The sequence below is a fragment of the Oreochromis niloticus genome, linkage group LG9 (assembly GCF_001858045.2).
Source record: "Oreochromis niloticus isolate F11D_XX linkage group LG9, O_niloticus_UMD_NMBU, whole genome shotgun sequence".
In the NCBI taxonomy this organism is placed as follows: domain Eukaryota; kingdom Metazoa; phylum Chordata; class Actinopteri; order Cichliformes; family Cichlidae; genus Oreochromis; species Oreochromis niloticus.
The window spans coordinates 21,247,834-21,260,664 of NC_031974.2; the positions used below are offsets into that span (position 1 = coordinate 21,247,834).

The following is a 12,831-nucleotide window of genomic DNA, read 5'->3' on the forward strand; positions in this document are numbered from 1 at the left end:
AAACTTATTAAAATCCAACCTAAATAAAACTCACTGATTTTTATTTCAAAATGCATTTGAAAAAAACCCAATGGATCAGAAATGTGTTAGTGTTATGAAGCAAACTGCGAGTAAACGATAAAAAGATTTAATATGTTTTTTAAAAAGTATGTTTAGTATTTAGTATTTTCTAAGAATTACGGGTAAATAAATAGTATAATTACAATTAAACCGCTTGCCAACATATTCATCTTAAGCTCTATTTTTCTACATTATTTAAAATCCATAATTCTTTATACAGAGATACATTTGGACACGTAGACAGCAGGAAATATATCGATTTAGTCTACATTACTAGGGTTTGCCGTGCTACATGTTATACAACTGTGATAACCTAACTGGGCTTTATTGTATTTTATGTTTTATACTGAAGCACTATACTTGGCTTCCTGGTCGTATATCATGGCTCGGCTCACCTCCCTCTTTCACATTTTTTGTTATCGTGACGTCACCTGTCGACACTCCCTTCTCCACAGTAGAGGGGGAAAGATGGCGCCCACACACGTATTGAGATGCTGTCAACGGGGCTTAGCATGGATACCTGTGATTTTTATCGCGCTCGTCGTCTGCTGGTCGTACTACGCTTACGTGGTGGAGCTTTGTATATGTAAGTAGACACCTCGCCGTCGTCTGTCGCTTGTTTTAAGGCCTTCAAAATCCGGTGCTAACCATATTTCCTGACAACACACACAAACACACAGCGGCGGCTGCTGGCCAGCAGGAAGTAAATGAACTGCAGCCCAACAAAGGTGTTGGCAAACCCGTCCAAATCTAGATCCAGCTAATTTTCTGTTTGTTGCCATCGCCCGAATTGTCATATTTTCAAAAGAGGACTGTTTTAGTGAAAGAAAAACAAGCACTGTGCTGTCTTTTTTTATGTTAAAGCTTACCGTCTCGCCTCTGTGGTTTTATGTGAAACTAAAGGAGTGTGGATGGAAAAATAAACGGTATTTGACTGGCTGACACACATAAATACCACACAACATGGCTCTATTAATTAGACTGGCTTAAAGGAATAGTTGCGGATTGTTTTTCTTCCATATATATATATATGTTCATGTAAGGTTGTGCCTAAATGCTGTAATTCAGCTGTGAATAATTCCCAACATGTGTATTTTTATTAGTCAGCTCCTAAACTTTATCTTTAACTATTTGGAAATTGAAAAAGGTGCACTTAACTCCAGCTAGGTGGACTAATTAAATTGTTCAAACATTGTGTAGATTAATGGGGCAGTATAAAAGATTACATGGCTGCTGTGCTCATGAGGTGTGACTATCTCCCCCCTCCCGGCCCATTTTTAGGCTTTATTTATTTATTATTAGATAAACGACTAAATGAGAGTATCTACTGGTTTTCGTTTGGTTTTTATCAGAGATGTTGGAGTAAATAAGATAACTGGTTACACACATAAGAAAAAACTCTTTTTCTTAATTAAGGGCGGGACAGTAGTTAATTAATTAATTTCTGATATGGATAACTGTAAAACATGCCACCCCTTTAGTTATTTTGATACTCATGTACAGTATCAGTATTTTGAAAAGCATGCTTTGTAGAAGTGAATACAGTGTGGATAAATGATATGGTTGTTTCCACCATAATGTATAAAAGTTTATCAGTATATATAATATCTGACATATATTATCTATGTTTTCTCTTTGCAGTCACCATCCCCAGCATAGGAGAGCAGAGTAAGTGTCCCAAGAGATCAAACAATGTTTGTTTAATAAATCGTGAATGGAATTTTACTGAGCTGAGACTTTTTTATCGGGATAATCTTACTTAAGTTTCTGGAAAAGTACTGTGTAGACTTGGCTTTTTAAAGAAAAGGCTGGCACAGAAATTGTGCTTCCTCTCAAAGTGCTGAGGTTTGCCTGCTTGTAGCCCAGCAGCTCCTCCTCATCCAGCATAAACTATAAGCTTTCCTCTCTAATTAATTAACTGCGTAGTTTTTTTTCCTCTTAGGCCATGTTTTGCGTTACAGTGGCATTTCCTTATATAACCCACATATCAGTACGTATGTCCTTGATCCTGATGCTCAGTTTCCCCCCTCCAGTTGTCTACCTGATCTTCTTCCACCTCTCATTCGTCATGTTTGTGTGGTCTTACTGGAAGACCATCTTCACCAAGCCTGCCAACCCTTCCAAAGAGGTATAACACTAACCCAATCCTCCAAAACAAAACAAGCCTGCTCTGTCTGCCTGTGTAATCCCCTGCTGCAGTAAATGGCAGCTTAAAAAAGGTATTTTGCTCCCTTCCCTCCAGTTTTGCCTCCCCAAGGCTGAAAAGGAACGCTATGAGAAGGAGGAGAGGCCAGAGTCCCAGCAAGAGATCCTGTGGAGAGCTGCCAGCAGCCTCCCTCTGTACACCCGCACAGGCGCTGGCGGTACGTCTGTGTCACTGAATGTAAATGAGAATGAATCTGTCCTTTTTGGAATTTTGTTATCACAATGATTGTTGTGCTAATTTATTGCAGCGATCCGCTACTGTGACCGCTGTCAAGTTATCAAGCCAGACAGATGTCATCACTGCTCAGCATGTGACATGTAAGGGAATCTTCTTTCCTTGAAGTTTTTTCTCTTACTCTTCAGTTTTTTAAAGTTAATCTTTTGTTTTTATTTTTATTTTTTGGCAGGTGTGTGCTAAAGATGGACCATCACTGTCCCTGGTATGTAAGAGCCACATCCTGTTGGTGCATTGAGTTGGTTAACCAAGAATAAAGTGCTATCTAGACAGAAGTTCATTTTACTTTGTTCTCACACCTTATAACTAACATACCTTAAATTACGACACGTTGCTACACCTTTTCAGAAACTGCTTAATAATGCTGTTTGTTTGGTGCTACCTCACCAGTAGCCTCCACCTTTTGCAAACTTTGATAAGGTTTCTCCTCCCGAAAGGAAACTGCATCCAAATGTGGTGTTTGTGTGTCTGCAGGGTGAACAACTGTGTGGGATTCTCCAACTACAAGTTTTTCATCCTCTTCCTGGCCTACTCGCTGGTGTACTGTTTGTTCATTGCAGCCACCGTCCTTCAGTATTTCATTAAATTCTGGACAGTGAGTAACGACGCGCCGAAACGCTATGCCCACTCGCACCACAGCATGGAGTGAATGTGTGACACACATGCAGAATCGGGTGGCACGTCGTATCCAGGATGAGCATCTCTTGAGTTGGCTGTGCATGGTGCTGACCTCTCCTGTGCTGCGCTGTGCCGCTCCTCTGTTTTCTCTGTCCTCTCTCACCCTTCACCCTCTGACCGGCCTCTGCTCTGTTTCCCCTTTCTGTTATCCCCAGTTCTCGCACACTAGCACATTGTTCTCGGATCTTTTTTCTTTTTCTGCCTCCCTTTCCACTATCGGAGCCATCAGTCACACCACTCATGTGCCCGCAAACACCTCCTTTCTCTCTGTCTCTCATAGCTGCTTCACTTCAATTTCCTCTCATCTCTTCCTCTTTTATCCCTTTGTTTCTTGTCAGTCCGGGCACAGTTTTCCTTCAACCCACTCTCTTTCATTCACCTCCCCCGCAGCTCCCCACTTTTCCACCCAACTTGGCCTTGACTTCTATTTGCCTCCTCATTTCTAAGCGCTCCCCCCTCCCGTCTGTTCTCTCCTGGTGTTGCTAACCACTCTTGTTTCTGTTTGTACTAAAGCTTTGCCGGAGGAAATCGGCAGAAAACTGCCCAAAGGTAACGCAGCCATCCTCCGATGCCTCCCCCCTCTCCCACCGTCCTTGCCGTTGTTGTTTTCGTGATGTGCATGCAAGTGAAGGGCTCACATGAGACTTTTTTAAAAGTCATTTCTTTGCCTTTTTTTCCTTTTTGTTTATATCAGCTCTCTGTCGTTGCTCTTGCATTTCCATAAATATCTCAGATGTGAATTTGTTATTGATGGCTGCCTGACTCTCCTCTTCTCCCGTCTCTCCCCCCAGAATGAGCTGACAGACACGCCTGCCAAATTCCATGTCTTGTTTCTTTTTTTTGTGGCCGCCATGTTCTGCATCAGTATTTTGTCCCTCTTCAGCTACCACCTGTGGCTTGTAGGGAAGAACAGGTCGACAATAGGTAACATTTTTCTTGTATTTAAATATATCTAGCAGTGATTTCAAATATTCTAACAGTTTGTAAAGTTGAAGAATGTCATTTTTTGTCATCATTATCACTGGAATAACTTGGTTGCTAGGGACGGAGTTTTGTTCCCCTCCTTTAGTGTGTGTCTAACAGTTTTCTTTTCCCCTGTCTGCCTTTTCTCTTTTCATTTTCCTCCTACCCTGCAGAGGCATTCAGAGCACCAGTCTTTAGGACAGGCTCTGATAAAAATGGTTTCTCTCTGGGTTTCCGAAAGAATATTGCTCAGGTCTTTGGTGACCAGAAGAAGTACTGGCTGCTGCCCGTCTTCACAAGGTAAAAAAAAAAGAGAGAGAGAGAGAGAAAAATTTTCACAGAGAGAGACAGACATTAAAGTGAGTGTGTTGTGGTTTGCCGTACACACAAAAGATCCCCGGGAGGAGACAAAACCCAAGCCTCTGAGGGTAACAAGCTAGTGTATTCCTAGCGCAGATCCCAAGCCCAGATAAATGAGTTGCATCAGAAAGGGTATCCAGTGCTAAATCAGTGTGTGCTAAATCATGTGTACTTCCATCTGCCATGCCGACCTCTTGAGAAATAAGGGAAATATCCAGGAGTACCTTTCAGACAGAGGAGATCTAAAGCCCCTTTTCCATTAGTATTTAATCAGATCGACTCACCACAGTGTGCCCCGGTTTTCAGAGTTTTCCATTAGGTCATAGTACCAGGTACTAAAATAGTACCTGCTCAGCTGAGGTTCTAAACAAACAGAGCAGGTACTAAAATGTGACGTTGTCAGACTGGATGCTACCGATTGGCTGGTCAGTGGCGTCACTCGATGAGTCATGAGAGTGTCTTGTTTACAAAAACCGAAACCGCCATTTTTGAAACCTGACAAAGTTGTTGCCTTCGTGTTGCATACTAATTAAGTCACAGGACCCTCGGCCACGTTGCTATGACAACAACCACACACATTTGGTTGTACTCGATTGTAATGGAAAAACCAGTCAGTCCGAGTCGTGGTGAGTCGATCTGAGTAGGTACTAACGGAAAAGATGCACAACAGAACCAGGAAGACTGGATTTCTGTGTTAAATAAACAAAACCCGAAGAATCTGGTATAATTGTTTAAATACTGAAGTAAAAGCTAAAGCTGTGATGTTATTCTTTTAAATATAAGCCTAACTTTGTTGCAGCATAGACTATATGGGTTCGAAAAGTGAATCTAGAGTGTCTTAAACCTGCATTCCTTGTAATGGGCAGCAGGGGGCAGCAACTCAAGATGCTTCTTGTTGGGTCTTTTTTGTTTTTTAATAGAAGTCTGTAACAAAATGTCTAAGTGTTTTCCAGATTAAATTATGGCTACACGTGTTAATTTCAAGCCATATTTAATACAAAATAATGCTTTTTTTTGTATTAAATACTTACACATTAGAGTAATAAAATAAAATAAAGCAGGCTCTACCTATCACTTTTTGCATCTGGTTTATAAAGTACAAGTGCCAGATGCTAAAGTCGAGCCTTATAAACAGCAGTCTGCAGAACAGTTTGTAATATTATGGTGTGTCCATCTTTTATATACAGTCTGTGGTTGCAGCAGCTCCTGAGGAAGTTCAGCTTCACTTTTTTTTTTTTCTAATCAGTTGACAGCTCTTAATCTTTAGTTTCTCTGCTTGTTTACTGCAGCCAGGGAGATGGTCTGACGTTCCCCACCCGACTGGTCAACACTGACGTGGAGCAGGCCACAGTGACGCTGCAGTCAGAGCCCAGTAAAAGGTGCTAAATCTCGGTGCATTAGTAGAAGCTTCTGATAGGGCTTTTATTTTGAGAAAAATGGTGCTAATGGCAGCTAATTTTTCCAGCGCTGCTGACATCACCGTGAGTCCACTCAGCGAGTCTCAGAATCGCCTCCTGAGCAACGAGCAGCATGCTAATAATGTCGGAGACCATCTGGCAAATAACACCCTCAAATCAGGTGAGTCCCAGCAGGGGTGTTATTGTTACACAGACAGGGTGAGCTGTTGATGTAAATTCTATCACGTATTCTGTTCTGCTTGTCTTCACAGCTGAAAGCGAAACCATTACAATCTCAATGGAGAGCGAGTCCTAACCAGGTAAGCACAGTCAGCCACCTCTCAGCGAGTCTGTAGCTCTGGCTTAATGATCAATGTGTGCCTGTAACAATCTGACTTTTCCAGATAGAACTGCTTTGTGTAAGTAATAATAAAAATTTCTTTTTGTTTCTTTCCTGCCACAGGAGAAGCACCTCAGTCATCTACTACGATGCCTTAAGCAAAGCTAGAGTTCAGTTTATCAGCAGTCTGCCAGCAGATGCCCATTTAAATCCATTCACAGTAACTATATGGAAATGCAGTCCATTATCACAGTCATGTATTCCGTGGCATTAGCAGTTCCACATGCAGTGTCATGAACGCATTTCACACCTCTCTTCATGAGACATGAGACAAGCTTGTTCGCAGTTACGCACACACACACTAACGGTATACTGTATACATATTTCTGTTGCTTTTTTTTTTTTACCTCTCACAATTGAAGTATTTATTTACAAGGACCGCGTTAAAGTGAATCAAAGCTACTGCCGAAAGCCTCCCAGGTCCACCAAGACTTGGAGATACAAAGCTGAAGTGAAGAGAACCTGGAACTGCTTTTTTTGGTTTGTTTTTGGTTTTTTAGAGAGGCAGTACACGATGTGGAGATTCATCGATTTTACCCTTGATAGTCTCATCTTGTCTCATTTTTTAACAAGTACACCGATGGAGCGTAACAATGATCGACACCTCTTGAGATGGATACTTCCCAACAAACCTGGACTATCTTACAGAGGACTCCGCCTCACGGTGAATCCGTTCACAACAAGGAAAACTCTAACCAGGTTTTTGGTAGACTTTTTGTTTTGTTTTTAATCCATCAGAGCACAAGATGGCGCATTTGCACTTTGTAGATTATCCATCAAAGAAAAAAGTGCTGCTTTTTAAAAAATTTTTTATTTTATTTAAAAAACCAAGTTTTAAAAAAAGGTGTTACGGATGTTGGTCGATCTTTTGATTTTTTTTCCCCCTTTTTTTAAAAATATAATGTATTGTGTGTGTGCGTGTGTGTGAGAGAGAGAGAGAGATTGTGTGTAACAGTTGAAGTGGCAGTAAGTTTTCTTATTTCCTACTAACAGACTAAAAGAATCAGCTTTATATGTGTTTTTTGTGGCCCGCTTGTGTCAAAGGAAAAAAAACAAAACCTGCTGCTTCGAATGGAAGGTTTAACTTTGGAGATGAAGCTCGCTCACTATCTGTTCTTTTAGAGGCTGATCAATGATTCTTAGCCCGCAATGTGCACAGCCTGTTTTTCTACAACTCAGTGCTTCAACCTTTACAAAGAACACCAACACTCTGCCAAATAAGGGCTGGCCTGTCAGGAGCTCTGACCTCCAAACCTGAAGTGTTTACAGCATATTAGCTTTATCCTAACCTCACTGGCCAATCTCATCATAACCAAATTGAATTCAACAGTAGTCGTGGCGCAATATTTTGTACATTTATTTGTCGCTCCGACCTGCTGTGGGTCATGATGTCCGTGCAATACCAGTGCTGGCCAGCAGGTGGAGACAAGAGTCCTGTTTGTCCGCTCTCATTCAGCTAAATGTTTTTTTTTTTGTGTGTGTGTGTGTGTTTTTGGTATCACTACATCACTTCCTCAGGGCTCAGTTCACTTTCAGGTTAAATCGCTTTTTTAATATCCTTTAATATGCATTAAATTCCTGTAATAACTCATCTGGATTTAATTTGAAAGTGGATTGAACCCCTCTGATAGAGCTACAGCCTCTGCTCACCTTGTTGCTGTAGACATGCGTGGATGTCTGTATTTTGGAATCGGCTCATTGTTGTGATCTTGAGCGTGAGCTTGTTTAATTCCTGTACTTTGTCAGTGTTTAACATCTGGGAATGTACTCACGGGGTGTGCGGAAATCTGTAAGGAAAGTGTTTTTAATACCCAGAAGACAGCGTTGCTCACATTTGTCAGCACAACCAAATAACAATCGTTCGGGAGTGAGTTCCTTTTCCAAGAAATGTTATTGTTTTAGTGCAGCATTGTAAGGCGATGCAGCAAATTCCTGATGTCCGCCATTACTCACATGTCTGATCACATCCCTGAGTGTTGCTGGAAAAGCCTCCTGCTGAATATATCCAACCAGACACTGGTGGTGTACAAGTTTACAGCTGTTTCTATCATGTACAGTGTGTTAGTGTTATCGTAACGTGTGCTGAATGTATCACAGACGGGACAGTAAAGGTATGAGTGTTTTTAAAAAAACCACAACAACAAAAAGCAGCCTGATCTTTAGACTTTTGTTTACTTCTTGAATCCTCCAATCATCTTTGACCTTTTGAGCCCAAGTATATTTATAGTAACTCTTTTTGCAGAGCAGTGATTGGAGGATATTCGCTATTGTATAATGACACTGTGGTTGAATCAAAACAAACAAACAAAAAAGTAGCAGGTTCAATTTCTAAGATCATGATCCAAGCCAAGGTTATGTTCTGATTATATGTAGATCTTTTCTAAAAATCGCATTCAAAAATTTCAAGAAATTAAACTTTAAAAATAAGAAGACATTTTTGTATCGTGTATAAGGAGCTCGGCTAATTCCACTCATCATTTACAGCCACTGATTCTAAAAGTGTGGACTTGTTGTCCTATTGTTTTAAAAATGCCTGTATTCTCTCTGGGCTGTTTCTCCTTGAGACTAAAGTGCGCCTGTGTGTCTGTGTGCGTGTGTTTTGTAATGCTTAAGTGAGTGTTCTTTTGTAATATTGTGGTCTCGGACAGAAGCTTCTGTGCAGCGATGAGATGTTTTTGTTTTGTTTTTTAACGTCTCTGTGAACATCAACTGATTAATGCTCAAGCATGGCGCCTAACTTCTGTAAAGATGTTTTACCATGATAACGGGGTTTATGGTGTTATAAAAGTCGCTGTTGTTTTTTGGTTTTTTTAACTATAGCTAGCTGTGTCATTTCAACTCTATAAATAAAGCCATAAAAACTCCTTTGACAATGGAAGAAGGATCTGAAAACCTCAGTCTAATATCAGCTTTTCTTTTTTTTTAGATTGACGGCACGCTACATCTGTGTTCATGGTGCAGTGCAGATGTAGCCATCATAACTTGCTTATTGCTACATTCTGGATTCTTTTTTGTTACAATGTCCTATTTTACAATGTATGTACATATATATTGATAATGTAAGAAAACAGAAGACAGCATATATTTTTCTTGTCTGATTAATTTTACTGTTCCTATTTTGTGAATGAAGTACATGCCTCTACACAATTAACGTGAAAATAACAATAAATGTTTTTCTAAAAAGCTCAGAGCATTATACTTTTCTGAGAACTTAAAGCATTTTTCTCTACATGGTTCATTCACCCAGTCATGCCCACATCACTGCACTCTAACACTCGTTCACACACTCACACTCTGATGGATGCATTGAGAGCAACTCTGGATTCAGTAGCTTGCCCACAGACCTTCCGATTGGTAGATGATCAGTTCTGCGTTGAAGTTTTCCATCAATGTAGGATTGAAAATCCTTGAAATGTGTTCAGCATGATCAGGAATGCTGGAAGTCCCCTCCTCACGTCTGCTTGGGTGTTAAAAAGAAAGCCGCAGAGTTCCAGGGAACTCGCATCGTACTAACCCTGTGTTTCATTTTCAGACATAAGACCTCAAGTGATATCACTTGAAAGGAATTTATTACTTTGTGCATCTGTTTTTCAGTTTTCATATGCAGCATGTTTATGTAGCTTCTCAGTCAACCAGGTCACGGTCGTCTTATGAGCTTGAGTTGAAGGCAGATGGACTTCTATATTTGATTCTTAAAGATGTTCAGCCTCCGATCTAAAAGGGAATCCCAGGTGCGAAACATCTAGTGGGGTTGTCACCGTGTTGGGGGTCCTGAGTTGTTGACCCACCCTATTAGCACATGACTTGCAAGGGTCACATGGTCCCAAACTTGGCTTATTTGTGAGATGGTGCCCCAACCTGTCATCCGTATATAGGTAAGTAGGTAATTTATTGATCCCACAAGGGACCTATTGTGTTACACTACACTATCATCATAGTTGAAGTAAAAATGCCACAGGCTCTTAGTGATGGCATTATACTGTGATATAATGCAAGATATAAATATATAATCAACAGTGATAAAAAAAAAACCCCAAAAACTTAAGTTAAAGAAGAGTGAAAACAAGACTGAGATTGTGCAAGAGACTGGTGCAAATTAGATTGAATGCAAATTTAAAATGTATTAATCTAGGAACCGGCTGCAAGATGGTTTAATAACAAACTGTGCGTGTGGAATCTAATGCCTCACAGGGGTGCTCATGCGAGTTATTGTACAGTTTGATAGAGACGGGTATGATTAATTTCCTGAATAACTTCCTCACTCCCCCCTGCTGTACAAACTGAGGCCACTCTGACAGATAGTCAGCAATCCAGGAGACAGTGGAAATAGTCACACCCAATGCAAGCAGCCCCTCACTCAGCAGAAGTAGTTGGATTGTATTGAAAATGGCAGAAAGACAAAAACAAACAAAAAAAATCACCATATGATTCTCACAATGCTGCAGCAGGTTGTAGAGATCCTGCAGGACCCTAAGACTGATGCGATCGGGGCCTGCAGCCTTGCTCTGGGGTTGCTGTTCAAGTGTTTCATTTGTCTCCTCAACTGGCCACTTGATACTCCTCACTGCACTGCGCAGCATTACTTAGCTCATGTTTGGGTCTTTTGTCCCTGAGATTATCCACTTTTTCCGATGTTGTTGCTGGGTCTAAAGTGCACCAGGATATTATGGTTGGAGAAAAGTCTTTCCAATGTCATAGGTTCCTTTCTATTGTTATTCACTGACTTAATGAAGTTTGGATAGTAGATAGCCACATTTTAAGGGCTTTCATGGTGTGTGTGTGTCTTCTGTTTAGGAGGGAACGTGGTGTAAGGTCCTGATAACCTTATTTGTGTTTCAGTAAGTAGAGGATTCAAAGAAGAGGTCGGTGTGTCTGTGTAAGCCGGGAAAGGTATACTCCATGGAGAGCATGATGTTTCTGTGCACTGAGATGATGTGTTTGATGAAACCCTGTGCTTCTTAGGTTTTAAATTTCACTGCGTTGTCACTGACATACCTGCACTTCTAAATTAGTGATCACAGCTGACTGCAGCTGGTAAAAGGATTTGTTCCCTCGCACTTGTTGGGTTGACAGAAACTCAGAACAATGCGATAGTCCAAGAATGATAGATCTTAGTGAAGAAACAAGCTGGGAAGATCTCTTAGAGCCATTTCCAAAAAACTGCAGATTCCAATATTATTAGTTCAAACAACTGTATGTAATTACAAGTTATTCTGATGTGTCACCACTTTGCCAAGGTCAGGAAGGAGACCCAAACTGTCACCCTCAGATGAGAGGAAATTGGTAAGGATGTTCAGAAACCACAAAGGCTCAAGCCTGCCATGAACTGGAAACTCCTGGAATGCCAGCATCACAGTTCATAGCGACGAGACTTTTACATCACCTTGGACTGAGAGGGTGCTGACCAAAAAAGATGCCCCTGCTCCAAAATCAATGCCTTCAAGCTTGACTGAAATTTGCAGCTGCCCACATGGACAAGCCGAATGTCTTCTTGACAAAAGTTTCTAAATTCTTCTAAATTCTTTAGCTTTGACTCAAATCAACAGCTAGACGGATGAAACTTTGAGTTAATGCTGGCTAACATTAAGCTTCTAGAATGGGCTCCCCAATGCCCTGACCTCAACCCTGTTGAAAAAATTAAGATATGAGTCTGTATGCATACAACTGACCCCCTGTGGAGAAAATCCAAAATAAATTCAAACTCTTGCGCCCAGTAATTAGAGATGTGTGCTGCAAAACCATCCCACCCTGGAAAAAGATCAATTCAAAGAAAGCAAGAGCCAAAATTAGCATGACATCAATGCCCATAACAAGTGTATGCACTAGTGTGTAAAACCCAGCAGAGTTACCCTTTAACAAATTCAAATAAGGAGATTATTAAACGTGACATTTTTATTTGCAGTGTTACTCAAAATGGGCCACATTCCAAACAGCAGCTTTAGCTTTAGATTACAAGAGAATGCTGCAGTTAGATTAGAACCACTGGAACTGATCTCCAGTGAAGCTACAGCAAAACAGGTACAAACAGGTACAATGTACAAACACAGGCAGACTGGTGTAAAGCAGATAGATGATAAAGCAAACATGGATAATACAGTTTATATACTCAGTATCATCTCCTCATAGTAGTTTTAACACTTTGATGGTGAAAATTAGTTGTGAAATTGGATGTCTTGTCGCACCAGCTGTGATCATCAGGTAAGCAGTGCTTGCAAAACATCTTTTCTGGAAACACACCCCAGCATCTGCAAAGAAACATGCACTATGCATGTATATAGTGTACTTATGTTGTTGTACTTATGTTGCTTTTCTTCTGTGTATATTGATTTCTGTACTTTTGCACCTTTGTGGTCTTGCTACCTAATTTCACTGTGCAAGCAACTGTACAATGACAATAAAAAGGTTCTAAGTTTTTCTATCCAAGCTACAGTAACAGTGTGCACATTGAATGAGTAGCTGTGTTTAGCCATGTGCTGTCAGAAGTGATTAGAAAGAGTAAACACTCATTGTGGACTTAGATTCAGGAACCCTGT

The 12,831-nt window shown here is 40.7% G+C and overlaps 1 protein-coding gene across 7 annotated transcripts; it reads left to right on the forward strand.

Annotated features, from left to right (window-relative positions):
• The first annotated feature begins 482 nt into the window (after nt 1-482).
• zdhhc20b (zDHHC palmitoyltransferase 20b) lies at nt 483-9,486 on the forward strand. 7 transcript variants are annotated; one of them, XR_003221657.1, is made up of 16 exons: nt 483-646; nt 1,702-1,728; nt 2,094-2,188; nt 2,303-2,423; nt 2,514-2,583; nt 2,673-2,705; nt 2,975-3,095; nt 3,692-3,727; nt 3,970-4,102; nt 4,315-4,441; nt 5,791-5,880; nt 5,967-6,079; nt 6,171-6,218; nt 6,362-6,778; nt 6,872-6,997; nt 9,225-9,486. XR_003221657.1 is itself a non-coding variant. In XM_013270373.3 (14 exons), exons 1-13 carry the CDS (start codon nt 529-531, stop codon nt 6,212-6,214), a joined length of 1,128 nt encoding a protein of 375 aa, XP_013125827.2. In that variant the 5' UTR covers nt 483-528; the 3' UTR covers nt 6,215-6,218; nt 6,362-9,486. The 7 variants fall into 7 exon arrangements, 2 of the variants coding, with proteins under 2 accessions (XP_013125827.2, XP_003443628.4); XR_003221658.1 differs by having other exon boundaries at nt 6,872-6,962; XR_002063344.2 differs by having other exon boundaries at nt 6,362-6,997.
• Nucleotides 9,487-12,831: the final 3,345 nt, after the last annotated feature.

Excerpts from the sequence above, each read along its gene's own strand:
- zdhhc20b (XM_013270373.3), top strand. The coding sequence starts at position 529 with ATGGCGCCCACACACGTATTGAGATGCTGTCAACGGGGCTTAGCATGG. Across the intron at positions 4,442-5,790 it reads CTGCTGCCCGTCTTCACAAG|CCAGGGAGATGGTCTGACGT; the intron begins GTAAAAAAAAAA and ends TGTTTACTGCAG. Across the intron at positions 5,881-5,966 it reads CAGTCAGAGCCCAGTAAAAG|CGCTGCTGACATCACCGTGA; the intron begins GTGCTAAATCTC and ends TAATTTTTCCAG.